Source organism: Oncorhynchus masou, chromosome 5 (assembly GCF_036934945.1).
Source record: "Oncorhynchus masou masou isolate Uvic2021 chromosome 5, UVic_Omas_1.1, whole genome shotgun sequence".
In the NCBI taxonomy this organism is placed as follows: Eukaryota; Metazoa; Chordata; class Actinopteri; order Salmoniformes; family Salmonidae; genus Oncorhynchus; species Oncorhynchus masou.
Genome location: NC_088216.1, coordinates 35,118,983 through 35,138,722, shown reverse-complemented (window position 1 = coordinate 35,138,722; position 19,740 = coordinate 35,118,983). Strand labels below are relative to the sequence as shown.

The 19,740-nt window shown below is 41.9% G+C and overlaps 1 protein-coding gene across 1 annotated transcript; it reads left to right on the top strand.

The window, feature by feature from the left end:
• The first annotated feature begins 166 nt into the window (after positions 1-166).
• On the top strand, positions 167-12,340 carry LOC135539522 (14-3-3 protein beta/alpha-1-like). Its single transcript, XM_064965437.1, has 6 exons — positions 167-297; positions 5,953-6,253; positions 8,058-8,181; positions 8,619-8,782; positions 10,334-10,429; positions 10,572-12,340. Exons 2-6 carry the CDS (start codon positions 5,960-5,962, stop codon positions 10,626-10,628), a joined length of 735 nt encoding a protein of 244 aa, XP_064821509.1. The 5' UTR covers positions 167-297; positions 5,953-5,959; the 3' UTR covers positions 10,629-12,340.
• Positions 12,341-19,740: the final 7,400 nt, after the last annotated feature.

Here is a 19,740-nt window from a genome sequence, read left to right as displayed (position 1 = left end):
GGTTAAAAAACATGTTTTGCTTCGCCCTCTTCTCTGCAGTAACTATGGTGACCACTTACGTCATTCTATGGTGCGTCCCGTAGTCTTTATGACGTTAACGACCCTGTACAACGCTCTGAAAACCCCGGAGTGCTGTTACCATAGATACTGGCGGGGGAGGGTGGGGTTTAGAGGAAGCGGAAGTGTCAGCGCAGGCGGAAGTGGTACTGCCCTGAATATCCCGAGCAGCGAACCGAGGACAGCTTGATACTCCCATCGTTCAGAGAAAAAAAGCAAGATTCAAAATACATTCTAAATGTGAGTTTACTTGCATAAAGTCGATTCTAGTATTATTTCATGGGTAAGGTAGAGCATTTTGGCACCATAATGACCCAACAATGGCTCAAATCGCTATCTATGGCGGAAGGTGCCTATTGTGGTTTGGGGCTGGGTACAATGACTTAGGCCGAGACGTGTGATTGAATGGCGAACTAGAGTTCACAAACTAGCCAGGATTTAGATTATTGTAAGCCAATAGGGGAGATCTGCCATGGAATATATGAATCAAAAATAGTTCCATAATGAAATGTGTATAGAGACTGAAAAACACATTTTGCCAGGCTAACGTTCCCATCCTGGTCGTCGTGAAATCAAGATATCTTACCAGCGCTAGCAAGCTAATGCTATCTCCAGCAAATTTTACAAGTGACTGGACTGCAATACACAGGCCTTTGCGATTCGTGAACAATAAAATAAAACTGGTGCTTATAACGAATTAAAATGTCATTTAGTAAATCCAACTCATTGGTAGCATTCAATTACGCTAGCTAACGTTACTTGGTTTGCTAACGGTATCACTCCATCTTAAAATTCCGCAAGGGAATGCGACAGAGGGCGTAGCTAGCCAACTACCAACATCTTCCATGGACAGGAATATAGCACGCTAGCTAGCGCCTTAGCAATGAGATTGCCTACGGATCTTATAGGGCAATGCTGCAGTATTTCCGCAATGGACGTTCCATTGCTAAATACGTGATTAAAGAATAGCAGGTTGTCATGTTATCGGTTTTATAGCGATAATAACTAATACAGTTGCAATTAAGACGTTTGGCCTTGGTATTTTAGGATACCATACTGTCATAGTATTCCAGGCATTGTAAATAAACTTAACGCAGGTGACAAATCAAAATTGACTTAGCGGCCATAATAAGCGTGGCCATAATAATACATTGGTTAAAAAATAGTTCCTATTAATTATATGGGTAAAACAATATAGCTAAGATTAGAGGTCGACCGGTTATGATTTTTCAACGCAGATACCGATACCAATTATTGGAGGACCAGAAAAGGCTGATGCCGATTAATCGGATGATTTATTTATTTATTTGTAATAATGACAATTGTAACAATACTGAATGAACACTTATTTTAACATAATATAATACATCAATAAAATCAATTTAGCCTCAAATAAGTAATGAAGCATGTTCAATTTGGTTTAAATAATGCAAAAACAAAGTGTTGGAGAGGAAAGTAAAAGTGCAATATGTGCCATGTAAGAAAGCTAACGTTTAAGTTCCTTGCTCAGAACATGAGAACATATGAAAGCTGGTGGTTCCTTTTAACATGAGTCTTCAATATTCCCATGTAAGAAGTTTTAGGTTGTAGTTATTATAGGAATTATAGGACTATTTCTCTCTATACCGTTTGTATTTCATTAACCTTTGACTATTGGATATTCTTATAGGCACTTTAGTATTGCCAGTGTAACAGTATAGCTTCCGCCCCTCTCCTCGCCCCTACCTGGGCTCGAACCAGGAACACAACGACAACAGCCACCCTCGAAGCAGCGTTACTCATGCAGAGCAAGGGGAATAACTACTCCAAGTCTCAGAGCGGGTGATGTTTGAAAGACTATTAGCACGCACCCCGCTAACTAGCTAGCCATTTCACATCGGTTACACCTGCTGAATCTCAGGTGTTGATAGGCTTGAAGTCATAAACAGCGCAATGCTTGAAGCACAGCAAAGAGCTGCTGGCAAAATGCACAAAAGTGCTGTTTGAATGAATGCTTACGAGCCTGCTGCTGCCTACCACCTCTGTCAGACTGCTCACACAGAAATACGAGCCTTAGGTCATTAACATGGTCGAATCTATTAACTATCATCTCGAAAACAAGACGTTTATTCTTTCAGCGAAATACGGAACCATTCCGTATTTTATCTAACAGGTGGCATCCATAAGTCTAAATATTCCTGTTACATTGCACAACCTTCAATGTTATGTCATAATTGCGTAAAATTCTGGCAAATTAGGTGGCCCACACTGTTGCATATACACTGACTCTGCATGCAATGAACGCAAGAGAAGTGACACAATTTCACCTGGTTAATATTGTCTGCTAACCTGGATTTATTTTAGCTATATATGCAGGTTTAAAAATATACACTTCTGTGTATTGATTTTAAGAAAGGCAATAATGTTTATGGTTAGGTACACATTGGAGCAACGATACGCACCACATCGATTATGTGCAACGCAGGACACGCTAGATAAACTAGTAATATCATCAACCATGTGTAGTTAACTAGTGATTATGATTGATTGTTTTTATAAGATCAGTTTAATGCTAGCTAGCAACTTACCTTGGCTTCTACTGCATTTGCGTAACAGGCAGGCTCCTCGTGGAGTGCAATGTAATCAGGTGGTTAGAGCGTTGGACTCGTTTACTGTAAGGTTGCAAGATTGAATCCCCCGAGCTGACAAGGTAAAAATCTGTCGTTCTGCCCCTGAACGAGGCAGTTAACCCACTGTTCCTTGGCCGTCATTGAAAATAAGAATGTGTTATTAACTGACTTGCCTATTTAAATAAAGGTGAACCAAAAAAAACGGCCAAATCGGTGTCCAAAAACACAGATTTCCAGTTGTTATGAAAATTTGAAATCGGCCGACCTCTTGAGATCAGTCGACCTTTAGCTAAGATCCCTGCAGCGTTGTCACTGAGTACTGGGACCATTTCATGTTATTTTCTATTGGTGTCTAGGGCATTAGAAACATTCCTTGCTCTAGGTGTAAGTCTAGAGCTGTGTTTCACCTCAAATTTAAATGAAGTGATAGGTTAATTTCCTATAATGGTTATTTGTTACAGGGTTTCCCAAATTCCTCCTTGGGGATACATGTAGGTTTTTGTTCTAGAACTACACCTCTGATTCAAATAATCAAAGCTTAATGATGAGTTGGTTATTTTAATCAGTTGTGTAGTGCTGGGGCAAAAACCTACATGTGCACACGGGGAGTTTGGAAAACCCTTGTTTTAAAGATGGTCTTCAGATTATGGCCTAAAACTGCCTAGATCCCCAATGGGACTTGATCGACAGTTGAAAGAGTTTAGCATCTGCAAGATACATTTACGATTTCGTCAGCCTTTTTCACAAACACACTGCTAGGGCTTAATAATGTCTTAGCATATGAGGCTGCATGGATGTGTATACTTGCCTACGGGTGGGTTATGACTACAACTTTTTTATTATAATAATCTACCTGTCCTTGTCACGTGTAAATGGCAGGGCATAACATTTACATTTTGGTACACCAGCGACTGTGACAGGTAGATTTTTAAAAATCTACCAGCCTCTCAGATTTTTTTACTGGCCAATATGTTTTTTCACACAAATTGTGAACAAAACAATGTAAATAGCCAAGAAAAACAAGGACAAAGTCTCACTTCAGTAGATGTTTGTTTTAGACCAATTTTTATGCCTGTGTGCAGCACCAATAAAAAATAAATGAATCTTTCACTCTGTTCTTCACGTGCGCACAGCACCTAGCCAGGCAGTGTTGCAGAGCGAGGTGGTATAGGCTATATAGGATTTGTTGTTTTTTGACTTTGTGCAATTAATTGACCAGCATTGAAACAAAACGGCAGAAATACTTTGAAAACAGCTACTGCAGATAAGTGTGATCATACTTGACTATTTCTATTCACAAAGGCAAGTTAAATACTCGCACTGTGGAGCCCTGACCACCCGCCAACGTGGCTGGTGAAATAGACATTTAACCCGCCAATGCCAAAATCTACCCACATTTGGCAGGTAGCGGGGTGTTTATTTTAGGTCCTGGTAAATTGGCTGGTCAGGCTAGGTTCAACAAGTGTCCAGTAGAGGGCGCAGCTACTCCAAGTATTCACTTCAGTGAAACCTGGCTTAAAAAACGAATGAAGCCGGTGTAGTAAAAGACACACAATCTGATCATGCTTTCCTGCAACACAAGCTATTGACTGACTGGCCTTAGCCTATAACCTAACAATGGTGTTGATATAGCCTATCCTACTATAGGTTGAACGTTGCACACATTCACTCCATATGGTGTCCTCCTTTCTATAACCTATTGCATCTGGAACTTTAGTGTAGCCTAAACTTCAAGTCTTTATTAGGCCTACACTAATTGTGGTTGTATTGTGAATCGAAGAGCAGGCAACACTTAGTAAATTAATAATATGAAAGGAGCATCTTGGAGTCACTCAGACCAAAACACAGGCTATATGATAGGCGTAGTACGAAAATGTTCATCACTACAATGAGTATACCAGAAATTACGTAGATGTGTGCACTTAATTATACAAGGTTTTATATGCATTTCGAATTCTCTACTTCGTCACATTTGCACTATTTCACTCGAGGACCAGCAGTGGAGGCTTTCCTCCTTAAAAATAATCTTATATTTGACAACACACGATGTCTCAATACAAAGTTATATAATGTGTTACATAATGTGCCTTTTTTGTGAAAGTACATGGATGTGTGTTAAATGGATGAGCAAAAACATGTAATTTGGTCATGTATACTCCCGGTCAAAAGTTTTAGAACACCGACTCATTCAAGGTTTTTTTTATATTTGTACTATTTTCTACATTGTAGAATAATAGTGAAAACATCAGAACTATGAAATAACACATGGAATCATGAGATTCTTCAAATAACCACCCTTTGCCTTGACAGCTTTGCACACTCTCGGCATTCTCTCAACCAGATTCACCTGGAATACTTTTCCAACTGTCAAGGAGGAGTTCCCACACATGCTGAGCACTTGTTGGCTGCTTTTCCTTCAGTCTGCGGTCATGCTCATCCCAAACAATGGTTTGAGAATGCCAAGTGTGCAAGCTGGTCAAGGCAAAGGGTGGCTACTTTGAAGAATATCATATAAAATATATGAATACACTTTTTTTTGGTTACGACATGATTCCATGTGTTATTTAATCGTTTTGATGTCTACCCTATTATTCTACAGTGTAGGAAATAGTAAAAAAAATAAGATTAGGTGTTCTAAAACATTTTAGACCATAGGTAACAAATTAAACCAAGTATTTGAATTGTTTAACAATCTGCCTCTGGTGGCCTAATGGAACAAATGCAATTGGATGGTGGCTCTACTGTTTAAGGTCTCTGATAGGTTGTTATTTTGTTACCAGATATAAATATCTGCTCAGCTGGTTAATTTGGCCAGGTTCTCCTATGAGAAAAGCTAGCAGCTAGCCATTTTAGACCAATGGTTTAAACAAAGTTCACAAGTATGGCTCCTAAGGAAATAACTTTGGGAGTAACTCCTGAGTGGTATCTGAAAGGTTTTTCATGTTGACATATAATGTTCTGATTTTATTAATCTGTTTTAAAACCTAGCCTATTGAATAATCAGTAATTAGGCCAAATATTAGTACATACTCTGTTAAGGGAGTGCCTCATGTCTGATATATAGACAACCCGATAGCATGTCCAGAGAGTTGTTCCGGGGTTGGTGTCAGTTTCATTTCAATTCAATCGGGAAGTAAACTGAAATTAAAAAGCATTGAAAGGCAAGTTTACTCAAGTTTATTTCATTGTCAATTGACCGACTTGGCGATGACCCCAGCGTTTTCTCAATTTTCAATGGTTGCTTGCTTGCTTGTGACTATGACCACAACTCTGTGCCCTTTCGCAGCCTCGACATGGACAAGAACGACCTGGTACAGAAGGCTAAGCTGGCCGAGCAGGCCGAGCGCTATGACGACATGGCGGCAGCCATGAAGGCGGTGACGGAGCAGGGCGGCGAGCTCTCCAACGAGGAGCGCAACCTGCTGTCGGTGGCCTACAAGAACGTGGTGGGGGCGCGCCGCTCCTCCTGGCGTGTCATCTCCAGCATCGAGCAGAAGACCGAGGGCAACGAGAAGAAGCAGCAGATGGCACGCGAGTACCGCGAGAAGATTGAGGCCGAGCTGCAGGACATCTGCAAGGACGTGCTGGTGAGAGCGCGGCCGCTTGCTATTCCATATGGGCCCCCCTCGCTCTTAAATGAAGGGTCCCGTGATGTTATGGGTGTAACACTGGGGCTTTATTTCAATTAATTTACAGTCCGGTTCATTTAGAGTTCAGGCAATTTGGGAATGCCCTATACTCAACAGGCATTTTTTTTTATTAGGAATTCTGATTGTGAGCGGGAATGGATTTGATGCCAAAGACAGGTTACAAAGCATAACATATTTTGGGTTAATCTTTTGTTTGGTCCTGTGTGTTGAAAGGGCGGACTTGAGTTCCTGTTAAGGCTCAGGACAATACTGCCCCCTTTGGATGAATTGCGTGCCCATAGTAAACTGGAAAAAAATCTGTCCAAAATTGCTAATATATGCATATAATAATTATTATTGAATAGAAAACACTCTAAAGCTTCTAAAACCGTTTGAATTATGTCTGTATGTATAGCAGAACTCACAGGGCAGCCAATCTCCCAAACTATTTTTCTCATCAGGAAAGTTGGGCCAACTTTGACGTCATCGCCCCCACCCTTCCCAACCAGCTATGGATCTGGGATGAGTTTCTATGTCTTCCGCGAGATGTCTTCTATCATTAGAGCGTTTAATTGTGCAAATCCCACGAGCTTTGACCCTTTGGCAGGCTAAATACTGGGTGTCGTGAGAAAATAGATGCTCGTTCTGGCGCGAATTGTACACAGTCATTCCTTCGTTCCAGATTGTCTGAGAGGAGTTGCTTTTGTCCGGTCGAATCGCCAATTGTTTTGTACGTTAATAACATCCTAAAGCTTGATTCTGCACTTAGTTTGACCAGTTTAGTCAACATATAATATGTAATTTTGAAGTTTTGATGCGCAACCCCTCGAGACCAGAAGTAATTTTGGATGCATTTCAGCTGAAATTTGTCGCATTTGCTAACACAAAGACACACGACTTGAAACCAAACACTGTTTTGGGTAAGTATGACTCCTTCCACTACATTCTGATCGAAGACCATCAAAGGTAAGGGAATATTTATGTTGTAATTTTGTGTTTCTGTTGACTCCAACATAGCGGAGAAATATTGCTTACGTCTGAGCGCCGTCTCAGATTATTGAATAGCTAACAATTTCTGTAATGTTAAAAATAAATGTGACAGTGATTGCATTAAGAAGCAGTGTATCTTTCTAACTATATGTAGAACATGTATATTTAGTCAAAGTTTATGATGTGTATTGCTGTTGTCTGGCAGAGTTATCTATAATTTCTCCTGACATTTTTTAGCATTTTCTGAACATGGCGTCAATGTAAACAGAGATTTATGGATATAAATTGCATATTATTGAAAAAAATATAAATGTACTGTGTAACATGTCCTATTACTGTCACCTGATGAAGATTTTCAAAAGGTTAGTGAATTATTTTTCTTTTAATCCTGCGTTTGTGATTGCATCTTTTGTTCGACAAAATGGCTACATATCGTCTGTGTCTTTGTGGTGGATTGATATACATATGTGCTATGTTTTCACCGTAAAACATTTTAGAAATCTGACTCGCTGGGTAGATGAACAAGGTGTTTATCTTTCATTTGAGCTATTGGACTTGTTAATGTGTGGAGGTTAAATATTTCTAAGAATATTTTTGCATTCTGTGCGCCACTTTTTGAGTTGAGGGGGTGGGGGGGTGCCCTTGGGGAACGTGTAGCGTGAACACGTTACAAAGCATAATATATTTTGGGTTGATCTTTTGTTTGGTCCTGTGTGTTGAAAGGGCGGAGTTGACTGACACCCAACCAACCCCTCTTTTTTTCCTGTTTTAGGCACTCCTCGACAATTATCTCATCGCCAATGCGACTCAGGCAGAAAGCAAGGTGTTCTACCTTAAAATGAAAGGGGACTACTACAGATATCTGTCTGAGGTGGCGTCTGGAGAATCAAAGAAGAGTAAGTTGATCATCTCTGTTCAATGTGGAAGCTTCTGAGTCACCCATATTTGTTAATCAGCCACTTTTCTTCAACCTCTGATTTTCATGGAAATAAGCAAAACCTCCAATTTGATGTCCTCATGGTACATTTATTTATTTTATTTAACCTTCAACTCGGCAAGTCAGTTGAGAACAAATTCTTATTTGCAATTACGGTGGGTGTCCCTTGTTCAGGGACAGATTTTTACCTTGTCAGCTCGGGGATTCGATCAAGCAACCTTTCGTTTACTGGCTCAACGCTCTAACCACAAGGCTATGTGCCGCCCCGTAAGATCTAGACAATGTTTAATCAGTATCCATTATACAGGAGATGGGCTGTGAAATGAAACATGAATTCACTTCAACAAAAGCATGATGCCGTTAATTAATTGGACCTCTTCTCCCTCTCTGTCACAGCCACAGTGGAGAACTCCCAGCAGGCCTACCAGGAGGCCTTTGACATCAGCAAGAAGGACATGCAGCCGACACACCCCATCAGGCTGGGGCTCGCTCTCAACTTTTCTGTCTTCTACTATGAGATCCTCAACTCCCCCGAGCAGGCCTGCAGTTTGGCGAAGGCGGTGGGGCACCGCTATACACTGTCTCTCTCACACAAACACACGTTCATCCATCACACAGCAGCGCCTGTGTGATCAGCATGAGTCTGGCCTAACCTAATCAATACAGAGCACAACCACGCCCCTCCTGCTCAGCTACACTATAGATACAAAAGTATGTGGACACACCTTCAAATGAGTGGATTCCACTATTTCATCCACACCAGTTGCTGACAGATGTATACAATTGAGCATACAGCCATGCAATCCCCATAGACAAACATTGGCAGTAGAATGGCCTTACTGAAGAGCTTAGTATCTTTCAACGTGGCACTGTCATAGGATGCAACCTTTCCAACAAGTCAGTTTGTCAAATTTCTGCCCTTCTCGAGCTGCCCCGGTCAACTGCAAGTGCTGTTATTGTGAAGTGGAAACTTCTAAGAGCAACAGTGGCTCAGCCGCGAAGTGGTAGGACAAAGAAGCACACAGAATGGGACCGCTGAAGTGCGTAGAGGGTAAAAAATTGTCTGTCCTTGGTTGCAACACTCACTTCAGTTCCAAACTGCCTCTGGAAGCAACATCAGCAAAATAACTGTTCGCCAGGAGCTTCATGAAATGGGTTTCCGTGGCTGAGCAACCACACACAAGCCTAAGATCACCATGCGCAATGCCAAGCATCGGCTGGAGTGGTGTAAAGCTCGCCGCCATTGGACTATGAAGCATTGGAAACGTGTTCTCTGCAGTGAGGAATCACGCGTCACCATCTGGCAGTCTGACGGACAAACCTGGCGTTGGCGGATGCCAGGAAAATGCTACCTGCCCAAATGAATAGTGCCAACTGTGAAGTTTGGTGGAGGTAGAATAATGGTCTGGGGCTGTTTTTCATGGTTTGGGCTAAGCCCCTTAGTTCCAGTGAAGGAAAATCTTAATGCTACAGCATACACTGACATTCTAGACGATTCTGTGCTTCCAATGTTGTGGCAACAGTTTGGGGAAGGCCCTTTCCCTGTTTCAGCATGACAATACCCCCGTGAACAAATCAAGGTCCATACAGAAATGGTCTGTCAAGATCGGTGTTGAAGAACTTGACTGGCCTGCACAGAGCCCTGACCTCAACCTCACCGAACACCTTGAGCCCGGCCTAATTGCCCAACATCAGTGCCCGACCTCACTAATGCTCAGCGACGTTCCAACATCTAGTGGAAAGCCTTCCTAGAAGAGTGGAGGCTGTTTTAGCACCAAGGGGGGGTGGGCAACTCCATATTAATGCCAATGATTTTGAAATGAGATGTTCGATGACCAGGTATCCACATACTTTTGGTCATGTAGTGTACGTGACAGAAACCTGCTCTTTTAACACCGGTTCTCGTGCTTTTGGCATTTGCCAGATATTGAATCAAAAATAGACTTTAATGGATGGTGCTTTGTCATCTGGTATGCCAAGATTTGTTAGTTGGTAAGCCCTTTTTTTGGGGTAATACGTTTAAAATATGTTTGAGGCATTGTAGGTTTTTGTATTCTGGGTCTTTCAGAACATATTTTTTACGCCCTTCCATACGCCTGTTTACCCTCTAGGCTTTCGATGAAGCAATCGCCGAGCTTGACACCTTGAACGAGGACTCTTACAAAGACAGCACCCTGATCATGCAGCTACTAAGGGACAACCTCACTGTAAGTGCTTACTGCCAATACACGCCTTGGCGATGGAATGCCATTCAAATGTGTAATAGTTTGATACTCTTGGAACTGAAAACCTTGAGTGTCTGAATCCAATGAACTCAATGGTTGGATTTGTTTTTCTCCCCCTCTGCAGCTGTGGACATCAGAAAACCAGGGTGATGAGGGGGATGCCGGCGAAGGGGAGAACTAAAGGCGTTGCACATCACTGTTAATCCACCCACACCCTTCTCTCTTCTCTTACACATATACAGCCCGTACATTCCCGCTCCATCCAGCCTCTTCCTTTCTGTATGACGAGCAGCATGAATTGTACCTGACCTACCAGTTGTGCCCTTTCTCCGATATGCTCCAAGGCAACAGTGTAACACTCAGTTGTTAACAAGCCGAGTCTTGTTTTGTGAGGAGAGAAAAAATTATAAAATTGCCCAGTTGAGTGGCATGGCCATTCTCTCCTCCACCTCCCTTCCTTTTGATTCCCTCCCAAACATTTAAAAAAAGATGTTCTTTCACTTAGCAAGTTTATGCATTTATAGTATCCATTTTTTGCTTTCCTAGTGTACTTGCGATTTGCTGGTTTGACTCAGAAAATGTATTAAACTGTCGGTTTTATTTTCAACAAACACTGTGATGCTTAGTTATTCTCCACATAATCACATTCTGGACGATAAAATTCAGGACTGTATGGTTTGAGTAGCAGTGCAATTCTGCTGTGACCTCATACAGAATGGTATAACGGGCTCTATTGTGACACTGACTAACATGCGTATTGCTGTGTATTGTTTGTTTATTTTGCATATGGAATTAAAATTAATAAAAGGGACCCTACTGTAGGTTTTGCCATTCCACATCTGTCCAGTTAAAAATAAGAAAAATATAACATTCCATCAGAACCTAACATTAAGACAACATACCTTTCTTGAACAAACCTGGAACATTCTCCTGAACAGCTGTCATCAAGGTGCTGTTTGAAATCAGTACAATGATCCTGGTTTGTTCTTAAATGTTACTTTTTGCTTTGTGTAATAATGACTCACTCTTTGGCTCAACTGTAAATTGTAAACGTTTGCGGTAAATATAAATCTGTCTTAAATGTAAATGTTAACCTGCTTGCAAAGAAACACCTTAAAGCCGTTTGCGTTGAACTTTGACGTCTTGGTTATTCAAGCCTATCTTGATAGACTTATGCTGACAGTACAAAACTGACCAGTTTCCTTCATGAAATGATATCTAAGCGAATGTATGCTTTTGCCCACGACGAGTGTGTAAGCAAGTCCCCTAATGTAAGTTGTGTAAGGAGGTTGTCTATCATAGTCAGAGATGGCATTGATGCTTTTGTTTTGTGTATCTCCAGAGGAGACCATATTATAGTGGAATGCGGTCAGTGGACGGGTTAGATTCTGGAGTAGTGCAAGGACCCTTAAGAGGTAGCTGAATTCACTCAGTGTCACAATACCTTGTCATCACCATAACATTCCACTTAGGTGTTGAATTGATCTGTCTCAGTCGGTCTTGCTGAAGACCATGTTTCATGCACTGAAGAAAAATCTCCCCTTTTAGCTGAGCAAATGGCAGTTATTCTACGCTTGATATATATATAAAAAAATAAATGCAGTAGTGAATGTGGAACCGAGCCTGTCTGTATATCTGGTATCTCCAATTGCTTTATTTTTACTGACCGGTATTCTGCCTAAAGTTTGCTTCTGTGACGGTTTTATTGCTTAGTGCGCACGTGGTTGTGACATTTTAGACTAGCATTAAAAAAAATACAAACAAAAAAAAAACTGGTTATTGACGTAAAACAATTTGTGTATGTCTTTTAAAACAGTTCTAGTTTCACCTTACATGTTATCAGGAAATGTAAAAGACAATTTAAAGTGAAATAAAAGTTTTATCAGTTCCAAATGTTCCTGTTTTGTTTTTATACCCACTGGTTTGTGTCTCTGACGGAGTTGCTGCCTAAAACACCAGTTGAAAACCCTCAAATTTAATGTCCAATTAAAACATTGGCTACTTATTTGACAGAAATTGCATTCCACCTCAGAATGAAGGCTTAATCTTTTCCTCAGGCGTCCTATTTTTATTTGTTACTGTCTACTAAGGGCTCTTGAATATTTTAAACTGAGTAGTTTGGGTCTTGGATGCTGATTGGGTGAAAGCTGTGGCATATCAGACTGTATACCACTGGTATGACAAAACATTTATTTTTACTTCTCTAAATAGGTTGGTAACCAGTTTATAATAGCAATAAGGCACCTCGGGTTTGTGGTATATGGGCGAAATACCACAGTCACACCTCGGGCATTATTGCTTAAATATACTATTACACACAACATAAAAATTGAAATGAAGCATCAGGGCATTACACTATATATACAAAAGTATTTGAACACCCCTTGAAATGAGGATTTGGCTATCTTAGCCACACCCTTTGGTGACAGGTGTATAAAATCGACCACAGGCATGCAATCTCCATAGACATTGGCAGGAGAATGGCCTTACTGAAGTGCTCAGTAACTTTTAACGTAGCACCGTCATAGGATGCCACCTTTCCAACAGGTCAGTTCGTCAAATTTCTTCCCTTCTAGAGCTGCCCTGGTCAACTGTAAGTGCTGGTTATTGTGAAGTGGAAACATCTAGGAGCAACAATGGCTCAGCTGCAAAGTGGTAGGCCGAGTGCTGAAGCGCGTAGTGCGTACAAATCATCTGTACTCTGTTGCAGCACACAACCGAGTTCCAAACTGCCTCTGGAAGCAACGTCAGCTCAAGAACTGTTCGTCAGGAGCTTCATGGTCGGGCAGCCGCTCACAAGCCTAAGATCACCATGCCAAGTGTCGGCTGGAGTGGTGTAAATCTCGTCGCCATTGGACTCTAGAGCAGTGGAAACGCGTTCTCTGGGGTGATGAATCACACTTCTCCATCTGGGTTTGGCCAGGAGAACAGTACCTGCCCCAGTGCATCTTAACGCTACAGCATGCAATGACATTCTAGACGATTCTGTGCTTCCAACTTTGTGGCAAGTTTGGGGAAGGCCCTTTCCTGTTTCAGCATGACAATGCCCCCTTGTACAAAGCGAGGTCCATACAGAAATGGTTTGTCGAGATCGGTGTGGAAGAACTTGACTGGCCCGCACAGAGCCCTGACCTCAACCGCATCGAACACCTTTGGGATGAATTGGAGCACTGACTTCGAGCCAGGCCGAATCGCCCAACATCAGTGCTCGACCTCACTAATGCTCTTGTGGCTGAATGGAAGCAAGTCCCCGCAGCAATGTTCCAACATCAAGTGGAAAGCCTTCCCAGAAGAGTGGAGGCTGTTATAGCAGCAAATGGGGGACCACCTCCATATTAATGCCCAGGATTTTGGAATGAGATGTTCAATGAGCAGGAGTCCACATACTTTTGGTCATATAGTGTATATCCTCAAGTGCACCCATTGGCCACAATGAAGATACATGGTGCAACAAAATAACGATTTCCCTTAACAAAAGGTTTGCTAAATATCCAAGTTGATTGAATAGCCTCAGGAAATGCCCCCCAGTTCCGAAAATAGGAGGATGGGCTTCCCATTGAGATATTGACCACGCTTAAATGCACACCAATATCCTGTTATTATTTGGGATAATCAAATATTCTCTTTTTGAGTTAAAAAAAACATCATATGGGGAGGCAGGGTAGCCTAGTGGTTAGAGCGTTGGACTAGTAACCGGAAGGTTGCAAGTTCAAACCCCTGAGCTGACACGGTACAAATCTGTCGTTCTGCCCCTGATCAGGCAGTTAACCCACTGTTCATATGCCGTCATTGAAAATAAGAATTTGTTCTTAACTGACTTGCCTAGTTAAGTAAAGGTAAAATTTAATTAAAAGTATCCATTTACAATAACCTGGATAAGATGCCTGGAATATGCTGATTTTAGACTGGATACTGTGGCATGTCTTATACTGTTTACTGTTGTTTTTCGCTGTCTGCGCAGGCTCAGCTTTGCATATTATAATTGTTGTGTGATGATGTTTTCATCTGATGGTCAAACATATCACTTCAAAAAGTAGGCTATCTGCACCGTAATAATTTGCTTTGCAAATACTCCGTACTGGACCATATAGCCTACTGGCTTAGGCTACTTTCACCCCTAATTTAGCAATAATTATAATATCCAACATTTGGTAGGCCATATTATAATTTCCCATTTCTGCTTATGGGGAACACTATGGCTCCTAATTCCTATATCTAGGAAGGTTTGAAAAACAGCTGGTGCTGAATTCAGACCTTAATGCTTTCCCCTCCAATATTCTCTTAATTCTGAGACATTTGGATGACATTTTCGTGATATATACAGTGACCCAGGAAGAACGTTTGGAATTCCATGCTTATCTAAAGTCTATGAATGAACACCTTAATTTCACCATTATCTATGACCTACCACAAATCTGTTTTCTCTCTACAGATCTCTATAGGGAACCTACAGACAGGAATACCCCCTAAGAGGTGGCAGCTTTCGTCCACGTCCACTTATTAAAAGTCTCCATATAAGTCAATTCAGTCGCATCAGAAGAATACGCAGCTCTGATGCTTCTTATCAGAAAGAGACCACGGACCTCACACAACGGATTAAGGAAAAGGTGTACAAAGACAATTGGGTAAAACATGCAAATGGTCGTTTTGAAGGACTAACAGTTGGAAAGCCTTCAACAAAAAGTTAAAGGAAAAGCAGAACATGTCCCATCATGCTTCACCCAATACTCACCATTGGGGAAGGCATCTGAGAACATTATCAGGAAGCACTGGTACATTATTGATACTGACCCACAATTGAAACCCATTTTTAAATATCATCCACGTATGGTCTTTAAAAGACCCCTAACTGTGAGAGGCATTGTGGTTAAATCTGATTAGCCACCAGAGAAAAGGGAAACTTTCTTGGACAAGGTTCTGGAGGGTAATTACAAATGTGTCTCAATGCAGCTTCACGTACAAATGATCAAAGGCCACGTCCACCAATGTTATTTACATGTTGAAATGTCCTTGTGGTCTGTCTTACATAGGGAATACCCATAGAAGCCTTAAGAAACGGATCAGTGAGCACCGCAGCAATATACGGACAGGTGAGACAATCTGGTTGCTGTTCATTTTGTACAAGATGAACATCATGTTAGTTCTCTGAGATACATTGGAATTGAAATGGTCAAGATGTCACACAGGGGAGGGGACATTGAGAGGAAACTTCTTCAAAAGCAATCTGAAGACGTTTGACATTAAACTGTTTTATAAAATGTCCAAATTGTGTTGTTTTTTATCCAAATACTTGCTCATTTGGATGCCTGTGTTGCTGTTGAGCACTTTCTGGGAGTGGGAATGCCATTTCCACTTCTACCAGCTCATGTTAATTGCCTCTGGTGATGTTCCTCTTCCCAGACATTGCTGAACTTACAATGCCTGGATAGGTATTTTACGCTTTGCGTCGTGTGTAAGAACAGCCCTTAGCCGTGGTATATTGGCCATATACCACACCCCTCGTGCCTTATTGCTTAAATATTTATTTATTTTACCTTTATTTAACCAGGCAAGTCAGTTAAGAACAAATTCTTATTTTCAATGACGGCCTGGGAACAGTGGGTTTTTTACCAAAAAATATGCTCAAGCCTCCCAGGTGGCGCAGTGGTCAAGGGCGTGTATTGCAAGGGTGTGCCACCAGAGACTCTGGGTTCGCACCCAGGCTCTGTCGTAACCGGCCTTAACCAAGGTTGCCAGGTGCCCGGTGTTTCCTCTGACACATTGGTGCGGCTGGCTTCCGGGTTGGATACGTGTGTTAAGAAGCAGTGCGGCTTGGTTGGGTTGTGTATCGGAGGACGCATGACTTTCAACCTTCGTCTCTCCAAAGCCGGTACGGGAGTTGTAGCGATGAGACAAGATAGTAGCTACTAAAAACAATTGGATACCATGAAATTGGGGAGAAAAAGGGGTAAAATTCACAACAACAAAAAAAATATTGAAAAATATGCTCAAACATCCTGTAATTGAAGCAAAAACTAAACAATGAAAAACAACTGGTTTCAAAACTGGTATCATCTAATTCAGTCTTTATCAGGGAGGATGAGTGTCTCTGATTTGTCCCCCATTTGTTTCCCAAATCGAAATCTGCCATATAACTACATCTAAAGATTATGCATTACTGATAGAATTGTCAACATGTCAGGTGTGTCACATTCTGACCTTTATTTCCTTTGTTTTGTCATGATTTAGTATGGTCAGGGCGTGAGTTGGGGTGGGCAGTCTATGTTTGTTTTTCTATGATTTGGGTATATTTGGGTATTTCTTTCGGCCTAGTATGGTTCTCAATCAGAGGTAGGTGTCATTAGTTGTCTCTGATTGAGAATCATACTTAGGTAGCCTGGGTTTCACTGTGTGTTTGTGGGTGATTGTTCCTGTCTCTGTGTTTGCACCAGATAGGGCTGTTTTGTTTTTTTCACATTTCTTGTTTTGTTAGTTTATTCATGTCTAGTGTCTATATTAAAGAACCATGAATAACCACCACGCTGCGTTTTGGTCCGCCTCTCCTTCACCTCAAGAAAACCGTTACAAGGTGATATAGATTGTAATATGTTTCAATATGCTCATAAATGCAACTATACTGAAATAAAATATCCCAGAAATTTTCCATATGCACGAAAAGCAAATTTCTCTCAAATTTTGTGCACAAATTAGTTTACATCCCTGTTAGTGAGCATTTCTCCTTTGTCAAGATAATCCATCCACCTGACAGGTGTGGCATATCAAGAAGCTGATTAAACAGTATCATTACACAGGTGCACCTTGTGCTGGGGACAATAAAAAGCCACTAAATTGTGCAGTTTTGTGACACAACACAATACCACAGGTGTTTCAAGTTTTGAGGCAGTGTGCAATTGGCATTCTGACGGCAGGAATGTCCACTGCAGCTGTTGCAAGATCATATAATGTTAATTTCTCTACCATAAGCTGCCTCCAACTTCAATTTTGAGAATTTGGCAGTATGTCCAACCGACCTCACAAATCAAATTTATTTATAAAGCCCTTCTTACATCAGCTGATATCTCAAAGTGTTATACAGAAACCCAGCCTAAAACCCCAAACAGCAAGCAATGCACGTGTAGAAGCACGGTGGCCAGAACCTAGGAAGAAACCTAGATAAGCAGGCTATGAGGGGTGGCCAGTCCTCTTCTGGCTGTGCTGGGTGGAAATTATAACAGAATATGGCCAAGATGTTCAAATGTTCATAATCACAGTGGTTGTCATGGGTGCAACAGGTCAGCACCTCAGGAGTAAATATCAGTTGGCCTTTCATAGCCGATCATTCAGAGTATCTCTACCGCTCCTGCTGTCTCTAGAGAGTTGAAGACAGCAGGTCTGGGACAGGTGGCACGTCCGGTGAACAGGTCAGGGTTCCATAGCCGCAGGCAGAACAGTTGAAACTGGAGCAGCAGCACGGCCAGGTGGACTGGGGACAGTAAGGAGTCATCAGGCCAGGTAGTCCTGAGGCATGGTCCTAGGGCTCAGGTCCTCAGAGAGAGAGAAAGAAAGAATTAGAGAGAGCAAACTTAAATTCACACAGGACACCAGATAAGACAGGAGATATAACAGACTGACCCTAGCCCCCCACACATAAACTACTGCTGCATAAATACTGGAGGCTGAGACAGGAGGGGTCGGGAGACAAACAGGCAGGATATAACCCCAAACAGGCAGGATATAACCCCACCCACTTTGCCAAAGCACAGCCCCCACACCACCAGAGGGATATCTTCAACCACCAACTTATCTTCCTGAAACAAGGCCGAGTATAGCCCACAAAGATCTCCACCACGGCACAACCCAAGGGGGGGAGCCAACCCAGACAGGAAGATCACATCAGTGACTCAACCCACTCAAGTGACGCATCCCTCCTAGGGACGGCATGGAAGAGCACCAGTAAGCCAGTGACACAGCCCCTGTAATAGGGTTAGAGGCAGAGAATCCCAGTGGAAAGAGGGGAACCGGCCAGGCAGAGACAGCAAGGGCGGTTCGTTGCCCCAGTGCCTTTCCGTTCACCTTCACACTCCTTGGCCAGACTACACTCAATCATAGGACCCACTGAAGAGATGAGTCTTCAATAAAAATGTAAAAATTGAGACCGAGTCTGCGTCTCTCACATGGGTAGGCAGACCATTCCATAAAAATGGAGCTCTATAAGTGAAAGCCCTGCCTCCAGCTGTTTGCTTAGAAATTCTAGGGACAGTTAGGAGGCCTGCGTCTTGTGATCGTAGCATACGTGTAGGTTTGTACGGTAGGACCAAATCGGGAAAGATAAGTAGAAGCAAGCCCATGTAATGCTTTGTAAGGTTAGCAGTAAAACCTTGAAGTCAGCCCTTGCCTTAGCAAGAAGCCAGTGTAGAGAGGCGAGCACTGGAGTAATATGATCAAATTTTGGGTTCTAGTTAAGATTCTAGCAGCCGTGTTTAGCACTACCTGAAGTTTATTTAGTGCTTTATCCAGGTAGCCCGGAAAGTAGAGCATTGCAGTAGTCTAACCTAGAAGTGACAAAATAATTAATACATTTTTCTGCATCATTTTTGGACAGAAAGTTTCAGATTTTTGCAATGTTACGTAGATGGGAAAAAAGCTGTCCTTGAAACAGTCTTGATATGTTCGTCAAAAGATAAATCAGGGTCCAGAGTAATGCTGAGGTCCTTCACAGTTTTAATTGAGACGACTGTACAACCATCAAGATTAATTGTCAGATTCAACAGAAGATCTCTTTGTTTCTTGGGACCTAGAACAAGCATCTCTGTTTTGTCCGAGTTTAAAAGTAGAACATTTGCAGCCATCCACATCCTTATATCTGAAACACAGGCTTCCAACGAGGGCAATTTTGGGGCTTCACCATGTTTCATCGAAATGTACAGCTGTGTGTCATCTGCATAGCAGTGAAAGTTAACATTATGTTTCCGAATGACATCACCAAGAGGTAAAATATATAGTGAAAACAATAGTGGTCCTAAAACGGAACCTTGAAGAATACCGAGATTTACAGTTGATTTGTCAACTGGACAAACCATTCACAGAGACAAACTGATTTCTTTCCGACAGATAAGATCTTAACCAGGCAAGAACTTGTCCGTGTAGACCAACTTGGGTTTCCAACCTTTCCAAAAGAATGTGGTGATCGATGGTATCATAAGCAGCACTAAGATCTAGGAGCACGAGGACAGATGCAAAGCCTCGGTCTGATGCCATTAAAAGGTCATTTACCACCTTCACAAGTGCAGTCTCAGTGCTATGATGGGGTCTAA